The 21,937-nt window shown below is 42.1% G+C and overlaps 1 protein-coding gene across 1 annotated transcript in view; it reads right to left on the minus strand.

Moving 5' to 3' along the window:
• Window positions 1-21,937, minus strand: part of ITGA9 (integrin subunit alpha 9) — a 213,392-nt gene that overhangs the window by 53,684 nt on the left and 137,771 nt on the right. The window contains exon 18 of the mRNA XM_035898145.1: window positions 877-963. Coding sequence (XP_035754038.1) covers window positions 877-963 — 87 coding nt within the window. The remainder of the gene's footprint in view (window positions 1-876; window positions 964-21,937) is intronic.

Below are 21,937 nucleotides of genomic sequence, written 5' to 3' on the forward strand. Positions count from 1 at the left end.
CAAACCATTTTTTGGCCAAGCGAAACAGTTTCCAAGCTCATGCTAATTTCAATGGTTTGCTGAAAAAAACCTGAAGCTAACCCAACTGTGTCATTCTGAAGCAAGCCACTGAAATTCTTACATTCCAGATAATATTTTGCTACTGCATTTATTTTTTCCATTCTAGTTAAAATCTTTTTAAATGTTTCAAAAGAGCACATTGCAGTCAATAAAAAACATAAAAAATTTCATGTTGGGTCAAAGGATATGTTAATTCAAATGGAAAGCAATAGTTTTTGAAATGGAAATTTTCTGAAGAATTTCAGATTCATTTTGTTCAGGTCATCCTGAAGTTATTCCTCATCTTCTCACCTTTCTGGGTTGGTCATTTGTAGAGCTCAGTTTAGTTGCAGAAAAAAACAAACATTATGAGAGAGTTCATCTTCTACTACCAAGCAAAATCCTCTTTAAAAGCTACCAGGAGACCATAATATGAAAAAGTCATTAAGACATTTTCATTGTCATTCATATGAGTTTAGTTGCACTTTAATGTGAAAGAAGACAAAAATAAAACAGAATAAGGCAACATAAATATGACAGAGTCCTTTCCTAATTTTCTGCAGAGGAAATATGTAAGTTTTTTGTAGCTGCAACTCTTGCACTGATTTTCAAGAACAGGGTATTGCATTGCACAGGGCTGTCATTGGCAGTCATCTATCCGGTGGGAAAGAGAACAGCTACCCTCTGTAACTGTGAAAAGTTTGGATATCTGGGTTAGAAAGCTACAGAAAGGATCAGTCACAGATGTTTAACAGAGCAGTTGCCCTTCCAGCCACTCCTTGGAGACAAAGAGGTGAACGGACCATCACTCTGCAAATGCAAATATCACAACATTACCCTAGATTTTGATCTCATAAAAGGAAATCCCACGCTGCACTTGAGGAAGTCTGACTCCAGCAACTCACAGGCAATGCCCAGCTCCTCCTGTAAGAAAACAGAAAAGACCATGAGATGATAGATTTGGGGAGAAAAAGAAGACTACGAAGAAATACCGTTGTGAGGAAGTATCATAGAAAACTAAACATTTCCCACCATAGCACTGTTATTCCCATTGAATAAGGAAAAGTGCAGTGTTGCATTTCTTTACTCCACCTCAGTCAGACCAGCACTGGGAAGAAGACAACCATCAGAACATTGCTCTCAGAGACAGACCACAGAGAAATACCACTTGACTAAAAACATCAGAGTCAGGGGATCAGCCTCAGTTCTTGGATAACTCAGACTGTTGGTTGTTCCCTCTGTTTATTAAAAGACAGCTTTCAAATAGTCCAGAACACAGGTTCCTCAAGGTAAGTTTTTCCAGGTACCAGTATCATAAAGAGACAACTGTGTTGGGCGACAGTGACCAAACCATGCCACATACCGATGCTGGAGAAAACGTTAATCTGGTCCTGGTGTCACCATTCACTGCCCTGATCTTTTTCTCTGGTCCACAGGATGAGACAAGTTGGTAGGATACCCACTTTCTTTAGTGATACAACGGGGGCATAGTTAAAGTAGAGGGATAAGCTTCTCCTCATGCCAAACATTGACAGAGTATGAACATTGTCAATGATACAAATGAAAAAAGGCAAAACAGCCCTATCCTGTTTGACCGGTGACTCTGCTACAATAACAGAAATATTTCTGTTGAATGGAGAGTGTTTCCTTGCTCCATAAAATAAGTGTCTGGCTCCAGGTTAGCACATTCTCATCTCCAGATTATCAGGGAACATTTTTATGCTCTGTCACTGTGGACAAGTTCATCTTACTAAACTTCAGGAGTGGGATTCAGCTCCAGAATCTGATATGCACTTTTAGATGCCTACACAGCAAGTGATTGCTATGTGATCTAGGTATCAGTGCTCCCATCGTAGTCAATAGATGTAGAAAACAGTTCAACGTACCTCCTACCTCTCTAGGCCCTAGTATTGACTAGATCATCACTGGAGCTACGGTATTAATGTTATGCAGCTACAATATGAATGCCTAAATTTAGACATCTGAATCTAGAAATTAACTCTATTCTAGACATGTAGCTGAGAATCCCTTAGCTGCAGGACATATGATTTACTTGACCTATTTTTGGCATCTACAGCAGTTTGCAAACTCAGGCTTTGCCTCCTTATGCACATTTCCCAAATCACTTCAAATATGAGTTCTGCTTTAAACATGCACTTAAAATGAAGCATTTACATGAGCACCATTCTCAGCTGGAACAAACACATGTGGAAGTAGCTTCCTGAACCATGGACTCAGGCTATAAGCATCTCCAGGAAATGCCTCTCTGCCCTTCACGTTCTGACCCGAGCACAGCATTCGTGCTCGATGGACGTTACTATTATCCTAATTAAGAGTCTGACAGCATTCAGATTCTTGATCTTTTAACTGCTTCCTGTGATATCTGAAAGACAAGGTCTCCTTTATCTTTAAAATCATGGTTCAAATCAGGGCACATACTTATAGAAAATTATAGCCCTAACGCTACCTTTCTTATGTGACTCAGATGGTATTTCACTGGTTTCATATGAAAAGAAAATAATGTAAGGAGAAAATCTGTGCATGCCTGGAGATGCCTGATGGCAAGATGTTACTTCAGAACTACTCAAATGCCAAAGCAGAGGCCTCCACATTCAGCTTCTTTACGGATTTGTTCCCTTGCAATCTTCAGTAGGCTTCTATTTCCAGAAATACAAAAGATGGCACTGCCCAGCAAATCAAATATCTAGCTTCAGTCGTACAAAGCTGCCATCCTCATATGCTGTGTTAGATTTTCTTCTTCATTTAACACAAAACAGCAGAGCAAGTGCTTCACAGTAAAGCATCTCCTTCACTTGCCTTCTCCTCTCAGCAATCTGGGAGGTTCTCCTGTTTTACGCAAGTGATCAAGTGAACACAAACTCTGAGCAGCTGCGCAACCAAACAAAAAATTTCACAGCTGTTTCCACTGGGAACATTCTTGGTTCTATATTGTTCAAATGTCCCTTGCTGTCTAACTGTGGCAACCTATGAACTCTCTTTCATCAACTCCCAGCCTCTGTTCATTCAGGAGGGGTTTCTATTTACATAGCTGTCTGGTGGTGACAGTGACCAGACAGACCCAAGAGGCTGCCTCCTCTCCTCAAGGCCATATCACCTCAGAGATGTCAAAAAACATGATAACAGAAAGAACTCTCATCTTGATAACTGAAGAAGTGCAGTACTTCGTCATTTTGCACGTTGGTGGCTGCCTGCCTTTGCAGCTCTGACAGCAGGCAGGCAGATGCCAGTTGTTTTATGATGGCCTGCTAAGGAAATGACAGATAATGTTGCACTGGCTGGTTTTGCTGTTGTTGCTTGCAACAGCTTAATGGATGCAGTAAGACTGACTTGAACGACCTTCTGGCTTCATTAGTGTACCAACCATTTTAATCTTTAATAATAATACAACATTATTAATGCTACAAAGTTCAATGCTAGGAAACAGCAGAAATAAGTCTGCCTGCACCACACTAGTTCAGTCTTCTGCACGTTTCTAAATTACACAGGTTACCCAGAAAACTTTTCTCATGGACCCCTTGCCTTGCTTTGCGATTAGGATGGAGAAGCTCAGCTAACGAGTAAACATTTTGGTTTTCCTTCATTGCTCACTGCCTGGCTTCAGGCTTTATTTGCAGTGCACTGTTTTGGAGAGAGAGAAAATTGTTTCTTCATTGGGTTTCCTATGGTGTTCAGCTCTGCAATACATGGGTATTCTGTAAGCACTAAATAAATCCAATTTTCACACTATTCCAGCAAGCTGAAGGGTTGGTGCTGTCTTATATAATAAATAGGGAACGGAAACAGTGCAACTCAGGGCTTCCAGAAATTTTGGATGCCACTTCTTGCTGATGTTAGGTAATGCTTTTAGTGTGCAATGCTTCTCTATGACCATACAACCCAGCTGAGAACTCAGCTTATTGCCCGAGTTTCCATAGCAGTTTCTAGTTTGCTTAGAAAACATAGCCAAAGGGGTTGGAAGTTTCCCTTCCATCGAGATAGTGTGAAGCTTTATCTGGAAAACTTTGCTTTCTTTCTGAAACATTTCACAGCATTTCATATTCTTAGGAGAGTCAAACAGATAAATAGCAAGCTAATTAGCCAAATAGCTGTACTATTACTGCATAACAAATGCAGACCTGGGTATGAGAAACATGAAGCTCAGGCTGGCTCACAGTCTGTTTCTCAAAGTCCTTTACTGCAGAAAGAAAAGTTCCTGATAATTATACCATGAGCAATGAAACAGTCAAGTTCTAACTCCATTATAAGGGGCACATGGGGAAACAACAGCTCAACCTAAATTCTGTAGTATAATGCTGTCAAATATAATCCCTGGGGCATGCAATCAGGTGTATGAGCAGAGATGTAACAAAATGGCCTTATTTTTGGACATAAGTGTTTTGAAGTGTAAATATTATGTGTGGTTTCAACAGACTAAGCAGGGCAGGAAGCTGGTAATGGTCATATTAATAACCTGGGAATGCTGCTATTTGCTAAATTTAAGACTTGAGAGAGGAGAAATTTCAGTAATGCTCATGTTCTTCCCCATCTCTCTGCTGTTTCAGATGTTTGCCTGGTGCACCACGCCGTCTTCACTGGGGGACACCAGCTGTCTCCTCCACTGGCATCTTTAGCCAGTATGGTGCCAGAAGTAGGCAGGTGCTGAACATGGAAGCTCTGAGTGTATCTGACTACAGGCTCACAATGTGGGATGTGCCTCGGAGCAATGCGTCCTCATATTTTTGTCCCTAACTCATACATTACGTGCAGTCAAATCCTTACTGCCAAAACCAAATCAGATACCTAACCCAAAAGAAAATAAGGGGGTCACAGAGTAATTTGCTTCAGAAAGGTAGACAAGCTAGATCCAGCTGACAGTTTAAAACAATGCATTCAACTTGGTCTAGAAATCATTTCAACATGAGTAAAGCATTTTAACCACATAGATGGCATTCTGGATTATGGGATCATTATCCTACCCCAGAATAACTCAAGAGCAGTGTCTTTTTGCTGTCTTCACCTAGCTGATTATCTGGGGATAGAACTACCCTAGATTTTGCTCTTTTCCTATCACAGAGATCTAACTGGACTGCAGGAGAACCACGCGTTTTTCAGGCCACATAAGGTAGGTTATCACTATAGAAAATAGCTTGTCAGCACTAGAACAGGTCATACCAAATAAGTCTTTCACTGAATGTATTCTGGCATTTCAAAAGCTTGTCTTTCCTTAATAGTATTTGGTGGGCCCAATGTTCTCATGGTATAGAGGTGGGACCAGTGCCAGCTGGAGCATGAGACCAGATTACTTTAGGTATGATCCTGGAAAAGGATTATTAGAGCCAAACCCTGCCCAAAGACAGCTGCTGTTTGTCCCCCCTCCTCCTCTTGAAACAAATATTTTTAGAAAATTTCTTAAATATTGTTTACTTTGGCCTCGAAGGGTCCTTTTCAACTTGGTTAACCGCCAAATCTAAGACTTAAGAAGAAGGAAAAGTGAATGCCTTAAGAAAACAGTAAGAGAGAACTGCTGGTGGAAGAAAGGTTGCCTGGCTCCAGATAAAACACAGTCACAGGTCAGAGACTCTGCCTCTGGGAAGAGTCTCCATGTTGACATACCAAGACAACACGTTGCTCCTAACTGAGCGCTGTTTTCCCGAATGCGGATAACCAAAACCGGCCACCATGCGTGAAATGACAGAGCCCAAAGAAGGATATTGAAACTTCCTCACCGTCACCTTGACTTACTGTTGTCAAATCAGATCACATATGTTTTTTTCCCAGGGAGGTCTTGCATAGCTTGTATGTGATGACTTATTGATCAGCCAGTACACCCTGACCCTTCTATGCCTCACTTATGTCCAACTAAAACCCTCCAACCTTCTTGAGCCTGATCTGGCAGTTCATGTAATCACATTCTGTTTTTATTTTTCCCACCCTTAGGGTCATTCATTTCTTCACCAAAGGCAGAGCAGCTCCTCTGAACTGATGGCCCCAACCCAGAGACATCAGCATGCTTCCTCAACTTGTTCCCACCCCTCATACCCACCCATGACTGGTTGCAAGCTCCTTGCCTCAAGCATCTTCTTAAGTAATCTCTCCCAGCCTGTTAACTCTCCTTCAACAATCTCCAGTACCAGGCTTTTATCTATCTGACAACTCTTCTACCAAATTATGGCTATCAGCAAAGCAAACAAATATAAAAGTATAGGTCACTTGTGTTGTTTTGCACTCACCAGTGCTCTCACAGAGAAGGTGTGAATTCAACTATCCTAACACTCATTCATGGCCTGCCAGCTCTCTGCTTTTCTAAGCACACAAGCTACTAGTAGATACTACATCTGAAATGTCAACAGGGAGATGCAACAGAACAATAATAACTTGCAAAATGGTGTGACAGATATGGCTCTGATTTTCTTAATAAAATCATACCAAGATAGTCAACAGAAAGTTGTATTAATTTCTGAACTTAGGGTAAGTTCAGTACTGATCTGAATACTGTTGATTATCTGTGCCAGACCTGACTTCACCCTTTTAAATACTCTTCTGATTAGCTGTTATTTCTGAATGGATTAAAATCACTAATGAAAGGAACTGAAAATATCTTCATTGCAGAATTGTTAAGATAATCTGTATATTTTTTAGAACAAAAAAAACCCCAAAACCTAACTTGTCAGAAAATGCATTTACCAGCAGTTTATATTTTTCTTTCCTTAGCTATACTAGAATTAAAGCTTTTTTGTTGTTGTTTAGATGGAAAAAAGCCTCCCTGCAAATCCTGGCTACTAGCACATATGCTCTGGAACAGAGGAGAAAATGTCCTGGAAGCCTTGATAATATGTTGGCAGAACACTCCTGTTTAGAAGATGTTGGGAATTTATTTAGCTTGTTAGTTGGTTTTATTTATTTTTTTTTTTACGCTGCTGCATTTTCCAAAGGGTGCAAAAGAAGAATGAGAAGAGTGAATACTGAAAAATGCTGCACTTGTGCCAGAGCACACACTCTTATTATTGCTTTTCTTGTTGTTAGTGGTTTTCTTGTTCTACAACTCCAGTCCGTGAACCATTACACTTGACAGTACAGGGGACCATGAACAGTATCCTCATCCAAAAAGTCCTAAAACAAATATGCTAAGAAAATATCACAAAGGAGGGCTACTTGCACGGTCCACGCTATGCTAAGTCTCAAAAGTTAGATACTATGCATCTACCTACTATATACTCTCCAGACTTTAGAGTCTAGACTTTACAACTAATTCTCCCCACCAATTATTTGGAAATGTAGGTTCTCTGACCAAAGGCAGAGGCTTACATCAGAAACTGGGAAGAATACAGTTTTGCTACCTTTGAACAGTTTTTTATTGTCATCATTGATCCTGACTTAAAGCACATATTTATACCTCAGTAATTCCAATTTGTACTTTTGGTGAAGAGGGACGCTTCCCCAAATGAGACTTTAGATGAACATCTGGATGTTTTTTCCACCCAACAGGACAATTATATAGACCTGACCTGCATTTTAAGAGCTTCTTACTTTTGGGAGATATCGCTGAGCATATGTCTGTTCACAGCTGGTAATCTGCTTCCTACACACTTAGCTAGCAAAGCCGGGTAGCACCTGACCTCCCATGTCAGGAACCTAAAATAAAGACTCACCTCTTTGATGATGTTTGAGGTGGGTTCTTCAAATCACTCTTCATAATCTTGGTCTAAGCCCCTTGGTTGTACTATCAACAACTTTCCCCACTGTGGGTTTCCCTAGGGTTTTGAGAACATAATTTTTATTTTGCTCCTACCCTTATCTATTCCTGCCTCACAATCCTCTTAATGCCTTCACTGAGGCTTCAAGGATATGAAGATTTGTCAATTCATTTAATAGCCACCCCCTGAGCATACTGATATACTTTCTTTCCACAGCAACTGAGGTCACCAAAGAATGTGGGTCACAGTTACCCACACGTACAGAGCAATTAGGGATGCCTGAGCTCCTGAAAGCTTGGGGATTTTTTCACATAAAAAGACTGGTCCAGGCTGAGTTTCCCTATGACTGCGTGCAAGCACAGCTCAGAGTAATTTAATCTTGGAGGCCCCTTCTTGTGCATACAACAGCTCGGTTTTTCTAACACAAAATTCCAGAGATACCATGCTTTCCTCCAAAACGGGGCTTTGCTGGGTATTTAAAAACTGCAAGAACACACAGACAATCAGGGGTATTACCGACCAGGAACTTTTCCTGGTGCTGTACAACAATTCAAGCAAAACTCATCTGAAATGACCAAAATGGTGGGTCTGATCCACCTCAGATACCTCTTAAAAGTTGCTCTGATTATCATCCCTGAAAGCCCTTTGGGCCTCTGTTTTATTAGTACAACTAGCAGGCTGATGTCTGCTTTGCCTCTTTGTCAGCAGTTGCTGAACAGACAGTTAATATTTCTCCTGTGTTTCTGGGCCGGACCCTGCCAGGCACAGACCTTCCCCAAATCCTTCAGCTCACAGCGGATGCCGAAGGCATCAGCAACTCTCTCACATTTGGAAATCTCAGGACACCACAAACCGAGACAGCAGTTTTGGGGTTTGGTTTTCCTTTTTTTTTTTTTTTTTTGCTCAACTGTGTCAGGAGTTACAAATGCACAAAGCATTCAAACACCTACTGCCACCAACACCCAGCTCCCGACGCTGCACCAGCAGGGGGTCAGACAGAGGAAGGCGCACAGAAAGCTCTGCCTGGCAGCAGGATGCACTGCTTCTCTGGGGCCAGCTTCCCAGGCAGCAGCAGTGGCACCCAGTGGTGGCACCCGGCCACCTGGGAAAGCCAAGGGGCCTCGTGAGCTGTGAGCATGCAATGTGGCCTGGGGAAAAAAAACAAACCTATTTCTGATAGTAGCTTTGAAGATGGACTGCAGTGGTCTGGCACAGGTGGCCGCTGGCTTTAAAAGCAATCAAAGGTCCAGGAAAAATTCTCATGTGCATTTCAAGGACTTTCTGCTTTCAGAGCAAAGATCTCATGACTTTTATTCCATTTTTTTGACACATGGCTTACTCAGCAACTTCAAGCAAACACCTTGTGCTCAGAAACTCTTCTGCACTTGCAAAGCAAAGAGTGTGACAGAATCACACATAAGGAGGAAAAAGGTGTTCATGATGGAAAGCTATTAAGATGGCTTTACTCTTTTAACGTAACAGCTCCGTTGCCTGAGCTTCACAGTTTTCTTCCATTCTAAATAACTTCCAAACACAGGTGGAATGCAAGTAACAATTTCAGTAACATGAAGGACAAGTCAATGATAAACCAGCAGCAATAGCAACTATAGCGTGAAAATTATTGTTAATCATTACCTGCTAGGAAAAATATTGCAGAGAGGGAGATATAGACTCAATACGGACTTGCTCAGCTAGATATTGTAAATGAAAGTAGCATCTGTCTAACCTCTTGAATGCAATGACTGAGGAGTATTGGATATCCAGTCCAATTACAAAGTGAAATAAAACAATTTTGTCTGTGTGCTGCAAGAGTCTGTTTTAAAGGTGTCACGGGGACTGGAAGTTTTCCTTTACTTTTCAACACACAGATATTGCCCGAACAAACTGAATCAGCAAATGTGAATGTCGCACATCATAAATTCTGCAGCTCTGCAAATTGCTGTTTCACCGGCAAAGACCCTCGTCATCCCAGCGCTTACATGAGCAAGCAAAACCACATACTCGAGTACACTGACATGCATGCAGCCAAATGTGCATATAAAGATCTGGGGGAGCGGGGTGTCTGGACCTGTATTCTGATAATGAATTGATCCTTTGATTCATTATGAGAAAATAAGCTTGAAAGAGGGTTGGGGAACCTTAACAGTTGTTTCATAAAAAGAACTAAGCGGGGGGGTGGAGGGGGGAGAGGGAAAGAAAGTTTTCTTTGGCATTAGGGAGAGATTTCCTGTCCTATTCCATGATCTCACTAGTAAATGCTGTAGGCACACCCCACCCCCAAGCCCAGCGAGCCTGGCTTCAAATATCTTGGACTTGCTGCTTATTTTGTGAAAACAACTATTTCTATATAATTAATTAGAGCCCCCTGCCTCTTCCCTCTCCTCCCTGGATGGAACCTATTTATAGATCATGAGCTCACCGATCCCGGCCGACACAGCAAATCTTTGAGTAAAAAGGGAGAGAAAGACACAAACTTTTCTATTTACTGGATATTCCCAACATTCTTTTTTTTCTCTCTCCTTCTCTCTCATAAATGTTTATCTTAACTGGCTAAAAGCTAGCACAGCTGATTTTTAAAGCACACTGTCTCAGAAACTGAAGAAGCAGCAGAAATTGTTCACTTAGCTCACATAAGTGATTGAGCCCTCAAACAAGTTTCAGAACTGGTCAACAAAACCGATTGTGTTTTTGCTTCTCCCATCTTTTAAGGGACCTGCACAGCAGGTGGTGAACCTGTAAGGAGACAGGGGGATTTGGTGCCACCCTGAGAAGTTTCTCCTCCTTTGCTGCCATGCTAACTCCCATTTTTAACAGACCAATTACACTTACATCAGCTTTCACTGTACTATGCAAGCTAAACCTTTCTTTTCCCTGACCGCTGAGAACCGCCAAACTTAATTCCTTCAAGATATAGGAAATAATCCAGGGAACATCACCATCATCCATGGTCCCCATAGAACTGTTAGGTCAGCTGTCCCTCATTCATCGCGAGGTTGGCCCCATTTCAACAACGCTGTTTGGTCAGGCCTGACTATATGACCTGTTTCCATACGTGTCAATGTACAGCTACATGTACTCTGCCAGCAGAGCGGGAGCAGCATAAAGGTCAGAATTCCACCTGCCCACACGACGAGTTCATCCACTGGAGCACCCTTGGGCATGATCTGGGTGTTATTAATAACATAAGGAATGCCCTCTAAATTTGGGCACAGTGGGCTGTATGACTAAGTCACGTAGAGCTTGTTATTTAGGATAAACTCATAGAATGTCCCCTAAGTACAGGATGGTAGTCTACTTTACAGTGGTGGATGACCAGTGTCTCCAGTGGAGTTGTCCAGGTGAGTAAGGGTTGGAGCCACCAGACTTTCCCTGTGATGTCTTTAACTAGGTCTCATAAAAGTGTGGAATAGAGATGAGAGCCTTATTCTTGCTTTTACATTCTTTCCACAGACAGTGGTACAAAAGCAGTCACAGAGGAAAATAGTTCTCAGCAGAGCAAATATGTATTTTTTGGAATCTGGCTCTTAATGACAAGTTTGTACTTCTGAGGCCACCCTTACCCCCTGCCCCCACCAGTAATTAGCATCTGAGAAGTGACATCATTGCTGACACCATCAGTCTGGGAACTCATGCTGGGGGCTCTGGCCCCTGCAGCTACCTCCATGCCTCAGGGAAGATGCGTTAGCTCAGGCTTGGCACTCCCACCTCTTTTCTCAGCACAGGGGGCTGCTGGTCCAGTCAGGATAACCTCAGGCTCCTGAAGGCCTTTCTAACTCAACCTGAACACAAACCAAATGTTTTCCCAGGGCCAGAAAGCTCAAGCTGCCTTTCCCCTCCCCTAAGAGAGGAACCACCTGAGCTGAGAGGCTGCAAGAAGGAGGCCAGCAGCTACCTTGACTGCAGGCACTGGAAACTTCCCAAGGAAGCCTCTTGTCATGCCATTTTCTAGGTGTTTTGCTATCTTGGGCTTTGGAGGAGGGCTTGAGAGCTTCCTGCCGCCACTTTCTGGCAAAGTGCCTCCATGCTTTTAACACTTGTCCTGGGCTGGGGGTGGCTTTGGGATGGGATTTGCCTGCTTCCATAGAAGAACAATCTGGGAAATGTTGGAGGAAGATCAGTACCAGCCCCAAAGTCAGCTCACTCATTTTCTACCAAAAAAGGAAGAGTGTTCTTTTTGCCGTAAGGATTTTGATTAAATCCTCTGCCCCTTGCAGTATATAAGCAAAACCCATCTTGAGTAGGTCTTGGTGGGAAGCCCCACTTGCGCTTGAATCCTTTAATGGATGCTAAGCAATGACAAGGTACTTCTAACAAGATGACTTCATTAAGACCATGTTATGATCAGCTGTCTTTCAAAAGGAGCCTTTTGTGTTCGCTGTGTCACTTCCCTTCTCTAGACAACCAAGAAAAGTGAGGACAAAAGGGCTGCCTGTTTGTAGGATGGGGCAGTTACTGTCACTTCACAATTAAACAACTATTAAAAATGCAAAGTGAAGCATCAAGCTTGGAATACAAGACAGTTTCACAAGCTCAACTTACTGACTGAATAGTTTAATGTAATTCACGTCTATCCTTACCAAGAAATTACTACCTTTCTAAGCCTGTATGAATTCATGTTTAATAAAAATCAAACAAAAGCCATTCCAGTGATCCAGTTTTCACCTCTCCTTTGTAATCCTCACTAAAGAATCAGGCTCATAACTTCTATTAAGACACGAATGCCTTTCACATAACAAGTACTTTCTATAGTGGAAAAATGTAATTATTGCTTGGAATAGAAAGAGAAAGAATTCCTTGCTTGGAACTCTCTGGCTAAAACAATAAACAGGCCCCTTTGCTCTTGCTCTTCTTTGCATGCAGCATTTCAAAACTATGTACAGTCAACTGGGGAAAAAAGAAAGAAAGAAAAAAAGCTAACATCAAACTTCATTTGAGGTCTATTGCTCATACTATTTTCCAGCTGAGGCAAACAGACAAAAGTTTACTGGTTTCAAATTGGGATTAACCCATTGGCTTCACTCATGACCATAACCTAATAAATTTTATTTTCTCCTCCATAGGCGGTTCAGATGAGAAATTGGAGAAAGAACGTAATGACTGTAACAGAGCTGTTAAGATATCACACTATGTCAGGTACCTTCACAGATATCTGACCTCGCAGAAATTTCCAAAATATATGTTGCTCCTGTTGGTGTACTCCTTGCCCTATAAACACATGCGAATAGATTTATGGCTGCTGCATTAAAAAAAAAGACAAAAATCAAAGGGGGTAATAATAAAGCTAAGACTTTTTTTCCTCTTAGATCAAAGAGCCAACACAAGTGGAAAACACCAATCATTCAACTTTCAGAAGTTCTGACTATTACATCAATTCCACCAAAAGTTTTATTTTTGATTAAAAAAAAAATATAGACTGCTCTGCCTCAGTTGGAGGAGGATTAGGGACATACAGTATCCCTGGGTCAACCCAGTGTTGTCAGAAGTATTTATATTTTTGGTCTATTCATATTGTACTGGTTTTTGAACAAATTCAAGTGCTTTCTCCCTTACACACACTCACACATGCACGCACACATACATTGCCCCATTCATTAGCAAGGCACAAGGCAAAAGAAAAAGGAAACTGTGTACTTGAAGCCAAGCAAAAGAAACTATTTCCTAGAGCCAAAATCAGTAACACACACACAGAGCAAATATCCCAAACACAGCCACTTTACAGCAGGTACTTTGTACCCCACAGGTTATTAGCTTCAGCAGATCTTATAGTTGAGGAGCCAAGCATGTAAAGGTTACGTTTACATTTGCAGGGTCTTTGCAGCAGATTTTTATACACACCATTTACTTTTGCATGAGTTTTCCAGCTCGATACTGAAAGGACTGCTACCATCACTTCTAACATGAATTCTAATAACACAGATCATTTAATATTCTTATTTTTCAAGACCAGTGTCATGGGTTGCACAGCTAAGCTAAGCCGCAGCCTGAGGTGGGGCCCCCCGCCCCTTCCCCAGTGTCCCCAAGGCTCCAACAGAGTTGGTCGACTGACAGATCTGTCTGGCCAGCCCTGTCTCTGGTACAGAGCCCTCGCTGAGCAGTAGAAAGACCACGAGAGCTGCACTGCAAGCATGGGTGTCCAGGCCTAGCAGCACAGGAGTGCTGGATGGGAGCAAACCGAATCAGAGAGCCTGCACCAGGGACTGGGGATGCTGGTGCCACTCCTGCTGCCCGCTTTTTGCAACACAAATATAAACACATCTTCAATTCAGTGTCAGCAGGTTAAATCAGAGTGTAACGGTACAAAAGCGCATCCCTGTATTTATTTATATAATTTACTCCCTTTCAGTAGGAACTGCTGTATTTTTGAAGATTGCTTACAGTTCAGCACATGCATAGGTAAAATGTGATTATCGTCACAACCACACAGAGAGGCCAAGGGAGAGATGAATAAGCTCTCCATCCCAGTAATCTGCCTCCACAGCAGCCAAATTGAGTGTCTGGGGAAGGGTACGAGAGCAAGGCAAACATACAGAGCTATTTTCCCCAAAATATTCTCCCTGCCTCCAGATGTTTTTGACCCAAAGATGTCCTGAGCCAGACTTAGTTGAGGTATATCTGTGGATTCCTCATCAATGAATGTGCTGACCTCCCCCACACTTCTTTAGCACCCACTTAATCCAGTGAGGAGGATTGCTGCAGACTGACTCAGACACGACATGAAGCACCCCTTTCTTTCGTTTGCTTCCTACCACAGACAGCAGGATAGCAGAAAAAATTCGTTGTGCCCCCTAAAGTCCACTCAGCTGATTTACTAGACACTTCCTCCAGCTGCTGTCTTAGGTAGCCACCTCAAAAAACAAATCTTTCATTGCCATCAATTGAAATACTGTTTTTCATTTATTCCAAGAGATGTAGAGCTCTCCCTTCTAGAGGCACACAGTGTCATTTCCTGGCATGGTGCTGGAAACAGCCTTTTGCATCCAACAACAGGACAACAAGTAAACAGGAACAAAAATAACTGGGAAGCAAGCTGGCTTGCTGAACTCCCACCATCCGCAAGGGAAATGGAAAGTGGACTCTGCAACCTCCTCTCTGCTTGGAGCACTGGCCTGGATGCTTGATGTGGTTTAGCCCCAGGCAGCAGCTAAACACACAGTCGCTCACTCATCATCCCCGCCATGGTGGGCTGGGGGAGAGAATCAGAAGAGCAAAAGTAAAAAAACTTGTGGGTTGAGATAAGAACAGCTTAATAATTGAAATAAAATAATAATAATAATGATAATAAATTGTAATGAAAAGGAAAACAACAAGGGAGGAAGAGAGAGCCAAAACCCAGGAAAAACAAGTGAGGCAACCATTCAACATCCACCAACTGATGCCCAGTCTGTCCCCGAGCAGCGATTGCTGCCCCCTGGCCAACTCCCCTGCAGTTTATACGCTCAGCATGACATCATACGATATGGAACAGCCCTTTGGCCAGTTGGGGTCAGCTGTCCTGGCTGTGCCCCCTCCTAGCTTCTTGTGCACCTGGCAGAGCAAAGGAAGCTGAAAAGCCCTTGACAAGTGTAAGCACCACTGAGCAACAACTAAAACATCAGTGTGTTATCAACATTCTTCTTATGCTAAATCCAAACCACAGCGCTATGTCAGCTACTAGGAAGAAAATCAACTCTATTCCCGCTGAAACCAAGAAAACGCTCCTCTCTGCAGCAGGATCCCAGTGCCGGCTGCAAGTGCTACAGCATCAGGAACAGTCCCTAAGATATTAATGCAGCCAAAGACAAAGCTGGAAACTCAGACCAAATCTAATCCAAACCCCATCTTCTCCATGTACTTGAACCTTATTTTAGAATTTGTACCTTTATTGGTCTGGTCTAACGATTCTGCCAAGCAGCCAGAGGCCCATGCATAGATGACATCTGGGCCAGGAGCCAACTGTGATAGGAAATTCAACACACACCAACCCTTGCAAAAGAGATGCTTAAAAAAGGTTGAACATGACATACATTTGTTTCCTCTCTGCATCCCTTGATTACAAGTCTCATCTAAAAAAGAAACCAGCAAAAGGTAACCTGGTGCACAACTGCCAGTCTTACAAATCATGCATTGCCATAACGTTTTTCAAGTAAGAGCAAAGATTTCATGAAAAATGGAGACTTGGGTGCAGAAAGGGGAAAATCCACGATCCACATGTACCAAAGCATTACAGAGTGGTGCCTACTTATTAATGAACTATCAGTTTGCCAACCAAGACAAAACCTTTGCTCATAAAAACTGAAGAAAAACCTTTTGAAAACACTACACTGGCTAGTACATACACTAATATACTACTAAGCCTAAGGCAACTTCCACATATTCATCATGTCCTTCAAGTTCCACCTACAAAAACATAGCAAAATGCTGAAGAAAATAAAGACTAAGGGAAAATCAGGTTGCCTGACTCCATAGTGATATATTTGAAAAGCAACCATAAAAACTATTACACAAAAAATTGCTATGACACACTTTCAGCTAAATTCAGCAGTAATCTAGACTGTGCTATTCCTAAAAAAAGCTTTTATCTACAAAACTGCAGAAACTTTGTAGGATTAAATCCCTGTCCAGACACAATGTGATTGTCCAGAAAACAAAATTAGGTCTTGAGAGTCCCAAAAAAGCATGGCCCAAATTATAGACCATATGTTCCTATATTCGTTGTACCATTACATGTACAACCAAACTACATACACTGTTGTAATCTGTAAGCAGTGCATTGCATTTGATTACACCTTTATTTCCAAAAAATTGTGGATGAACACATATCTTTTTATGGGTTGGATTATTCCCTCGTGATCAGTGCATAGAGATATTAAGATAAGCTTAATAACAGAAGTGCATTCTCATGTGTATGAGTCCATGCTCTCCAACAATCCGTGAAAAATCAGAGACAGGGAAGCCGCTGGGAGGAAAAAGGGCTCTGGGATAAGCTTTCCTTCATCTCACACATGTAGATGTATGTATATATGTGCTCACACACACATGTATCACACTACTAAATCATGGCTGCATGGCAACATTAATAGGAATTGTTTTTTTAGTTACAGATAACCCATGGGTTATACACTTTATTATTCTGTAATAACAAAAACATATCTTCAAGATGTGCTTCTCTTAAAATTAAAAGCAGGAAAAAAAGTATCAGAAGTCAAATAAATGAACTAGCATTCATTTCCTAGTTGTATTTCTGAAAGCACAGACATGTATGTTCACATACACTGTAAGACAACCTTCTGTGTGTAAGGCATCAATTATAATGAATATTGGTGTATTCAACTGCAACACAGATATTAGCTCTTAGTGTTATAATGAAAAGCTTAAATTCAAAACAAGTTCAGGAAATAAATTCAAATGTCATCAACTACACATATTTTAATGCAAAAGCAAATGGAAAACCTCACAAATAATAACAAAAATTAAAACCAAATTGGATGACGAAACACAATCAATAAAATCAAGCCTTACACCCTGCCCTTCTTTCCTGGTTGCAATTTTCAAGTATAAAGAATAATATTAAACTAATAGCAATAATAATGAGTTTGGCACTGGGTATTTTCCTGAAATAATAAACCTTAGCTCAACCTACAATCCTCTACAACCAAAGCCAAACATGAATCTTCAGGAAATGCTTTTGCAAACACACACAGGTTTGGGGGTTTTGGTTTTTCTGTTTCAGAAACTCAAGTACAAGGCGCATCAGGGCTTTTTCCACAGAAAGACCTGGTGACATGATAAATACTGCATAACATAAAGACACTGTTGAAATGCAAAGGTATAGTCCATACCTACTGCACTGGGATCTTGAAATAGGGGGTTTTTAATATATATATATTCTTTTTTTTAAAACAAAAGCTTAGCAGTTCACTTGTAAGGCTTTACTTTAAGAGGTGCCGCTCTACTTTATAGAGCAGCTTTTTAGTGCGCTCCTCCTTTTTCCCTTGCTAAGTGGAAATCACTGCATTACTATTCTGCAGATGGTTACGGCCAACAGTCAAGCACAGGTTTTCTGGCCTCCTCCCAAAGGCAGGCTGCAAAAGCACTGCCGGCTGGGAATGTGCCTGGCTCGGCGTCCCCTCCAGCCTGCCTGGGCAGGGGGTCCGCTGAGACAGCCTGGACAGGGCCCCCTCTCACCCACTCACCCCCAGAGCCTGCAACAGAGCCAGCTGAAATGCTTCTTGCTCTTCCTCCCCGCCTCTGGTTTTGATGAAATGCCACAGGAAGCTCCCTCTCTAAAAAAAAGCAGATTTGGGGCCCAAAGGTCTCCTGTGGAAGGGGAGGTTAACATGCCGGCTTCTGCTAATAGGAACACAGGCTGAACCCAGGGTTATGTCGCTGACTGTCAGCTGCTCCAGGAGGAGGGAGCCTGCCTCACCTAGTTCCCTAGAAGAAATCAAGGCTGTCCCGAGAGACTTTCCACCATGTTTTTGAAGGAAGGCAAGGAGCAAAGAACGAACAAGAAAGAGAGAGGTAACAGAAAGGAAAAAAAGGCTGGGACTTTCTTTTCACACTAGAAGAAACCAGGGAGTTCACAAGAGTCAGAAAATTCCAGCGTCCCGGTGTCAAACCCAAGGAAAGCAAAGCTTGTGATTTCTTAAGCAGTGCTGGCCACTCCTTGGATTTTGAGCTAAAAACTCTTACTCATCTTTTTGATTGTGCAGCTGGGTTTTTCGGTCTTTCTACAGACAAAACCGCTGTTAACTTCAGAGAGGCTACGCCTGAAGTATGACTGCAAGATCATGCCTTGTGCTTAATAAGATTAATTAGAGCATGTTTCATTTTTATTTATAGATCCTATCAGCATCACAGGAGAAATATGAACAACTAGATGAAAGAGAGCAATTACCACCTCTTCCAGCCAGACAGCGCCGCGACTATACAACATCCCACACAACTAAGCAATGTGAATACATACAAATATATGTATGTTATACATATAATGTAAATATATGTATTTGTTTATGTGTAGTGTAAACAGATATGTGTTTGTTTACAATTCTATTGGATTTTCCACTTGGGGTATCATTTATCTTCTGGCACCATCTTGAGCCGCCTGTCTTAAAAGTGACCAAAAGAAACTTCTGCAAGAACAGAATTGACCTTTCATACCAGAAACTTGATAAACTTGAAGCTTCAAGTTACAACAAAAACAACCCCACACTTCTTGCTGTAATGAAAGCCGCTGAAAGCCATGCAAATCAATTCTTCCTTAAGTCTTCGCAGAGGATGTCAAAGTTCAGACAATTTTAAGCCTCATCCTAAGAACACAGGAGACTGACACCGTCCCGTAGATTTCTCACCTTAAACATTGGCAAGTCTCTCTCCATTGGGTTTAAGAGCAAAATATGATAACGAAAAGAGACACTGGGACACAAGAAAGTCACTGGTGATCTTTCTGTAAAGACAGCATAGCCTTTAAATAAGGACATACCAGATCAAGTGTATTGACCTTGCTGTATACTGGGCTCTACCTTTTGCGAAGAGTTTTTCCCTTTCTCTTAGGAATGCAGTTTATCAAGATAACAGCCTAGATTGGGGTGGCTAGATCTCAGCAACTGAGGCAGCCAAAGCCCTTTTCCAAAGTGCTCTCTCATGACTGGCAGTGGCTCCTGGCTCTGTGCAAGTCCTGAAGATGTGCAGGGGGAAGCAGCTTGGCCATTGAGCTATGGGCCATGCAGGGACCGAAACGGGGTGGGCAGCTACTGCCTGTGGTCCAGCCTTTCTCTATCTCCTTGAGGAAGTCTCATAATTTCAGTGCTTTGGATCTCCTTTTCCCTCCCTCACCTGGATGGAAACCTCCCCTGGTGGCCATGGTGAAACCCAGCCTTGGGTGGTACACCAGCAGGTAAGTTGGGATTCACTGTAAATGGGCTTCACTATAGCGCAGGCTGCCTTCTAGCCTCTACAAAAAGTACATCTCATGACTGTATTCATCCACACATCTGTTCTTCCTTTAGAAAACCATTCCCTTAACAGCCCCAAGGGAAGAGCAGGGCTAGGCAGTCAGACACAACCTCCCTTAATAATCTGAGCCACACAAAGCATCCCAGGCCAGTCCTCAAAACCACTATATATATATATACACACATACACACAGACACACACACATGTAAACAGTCAAATTAAGAGCCATCATGAGCTACTTCCAGGACAAACATTTTCCACATCACATTACCCAGAGCACAGCCCCACCTGATCAGCATAAAACTTCTCAGTGTATCTGGTCACATATGTTATTCCAGGACATCAAGTCCTCAAAACCAAAGATGTTTAGTAATAGCTTACTAATCGCAAGCTGTTTAAAAACAAGCAACCAACTTCCCCTCCCAAATCCTCACAAAAATTTATGCCACATTTTTGTAATGCAAAATACATTTTTACTCTGCCTAACCTTACCCGAAAGAAACAGGCATATCATCAGAAGTCCTGTCCTCTTGAACCCGAAGCTTCTGCTGCTTTCTGTCTAAATGCCTGGGGTGATCCCCCACTGCAACTCATTGTTTCACTGCAAGTAGCTTAAGATTGCAAAAACTTGGATTTTTAAAGCTAGTTGGAGTTAATTGCATTTGGTTTTGCAAGGCCAGAGACATTTACGCTTTTAAAACATTACACACTGTCAATCTTCAATGAGTTTTCTAAGTGTTAATCTGCTCTTGAAAATGGGATTTAACACTCAAACTCATGTAGGCTCTTCCAACACTGAGCAGAAAAGATCTAATGTCCTGCAAAATCATGGCTTCTGAATCATTTATTCCAATCAGGATTTTGCCAAAAGGCTTTAGGGATTTTTCATTTTATTCAAGTTAATTTGTTGGGGAAAATAACAAAGACTTCTTTCAGACATACATGATAAATCAGAGTATAGGAGAAAAATTTACAAGACTCCGATCAGTACTAATTGCACAACTAAACCCAGTCTCCAATGCCCATTCCCTGAACGTGGGAGTGATACATGAATCCCAAGTGGAAAGTCTGGATCAAAAGTCTAGCCTTCAATTCCTACCTGCTAATAGTAGGGGGGTATTAGATGGCTCTAACAGTCCCTGGCCTGAAAAAGGTGCTGCTCCCTGCTTATCCCTAGGGAAGCATAAACGTTGAGGTTCTCATTGAGTACTCACAGAAAAAGAAAATTAAAATAAACAATCAAGGCAGATAGCTTGAACTGCACGTATTTTTTTCTTTCCCAATTAAGTAATTGGACAATCCTAGTCCAGGGATGCAAAACGTTTTGGTACACTGGAGCGAAAGTTAAGCATTAGAAATGCAAAAATGGAGAGGCAGCATGTGGCATGGTTACTGCCACGCTACTCACATTCCCAAACCCTGGCTATAAAAGCTCTCCTGGCAAAAAAGTTGAAATCCCCTCGTGTAAGCGATATATAGCTAGGGCATTCTTCCAGATGCACTTGTATCAGTGCAAGGGGTCACAGCTTCCACACTACTTGGCATCGTTCCCCTCTGACCCTCTGGCAGAGTGGTTTACAGGAGCAAGTCCAACTCACTCCACACAAAATCAGCTGGATTAAATCAAACCACTAATTTAAAAGGTTTCTGCTAACCAGCTGGATGTGAACTGAGACTGATCATGTTAACTTGTCTGCCAATGGATCCAAAGGGGCAGTACCTGCTGGAAAAAGATACGTAATGGTTACCCAGGTCCTAAATTTTCTTCCAGTGGCACAGCTGGATTGAAAATAGGGCACGTGTCTTTGGCTTTTGTGTCCTATCGGTATCCTGCCCCTGCCAGCCTTAAGACTCTTAGAAAGTATGAGCAGTATGGGAAATCAGTGTAAGAGAATTTCCAATTAGGAAAAAATTAAACTCTGCCTGCATTTATGGCTCTTCTGGGCAATCCTAGTCAAGAGGCGCCGGCAAGCACTCTGGGAGCAAGGAAGAAAGAGTTTATATCCAAATTGCATGACCTCCCTGCTAACCCAGAAAGAGATGGTACCACATTACTCATCAGAAGAAAAATGCCAGAGCCCATATGCAACACAACTCCGGTTATCGGCAATATTCATACTCAACACCAAAGTTTCAGGTATACGCTCACCAAGGAATCTCATGGGAAATTATTGCCCCTGAGGAAACCATAACCTCACCGTTCACTCTGCCCTGGCCTGGCCCCCACTAACTTCACTCAGCTGTTGCTTGCAAAAGCTGCTGTGAGAAGC

The sequence above is a fragment of the Egretta garzetta genome, unplaced genomic scaffold (genome assembly GCF_000687185.1).
Source record: "Egretta garzetta isolate BGI_Z169 unplaced genomic scaffold, ASM68718v1 scaffold670, whole genome shotgun sequence".
Taxonomy (NCBI): domain Eukaryota; kingdom Metazoa; phylum Chordata; class Aves; order Pelecaniformes; family Ardeidae; genus Egretta; species Egretta garzetta.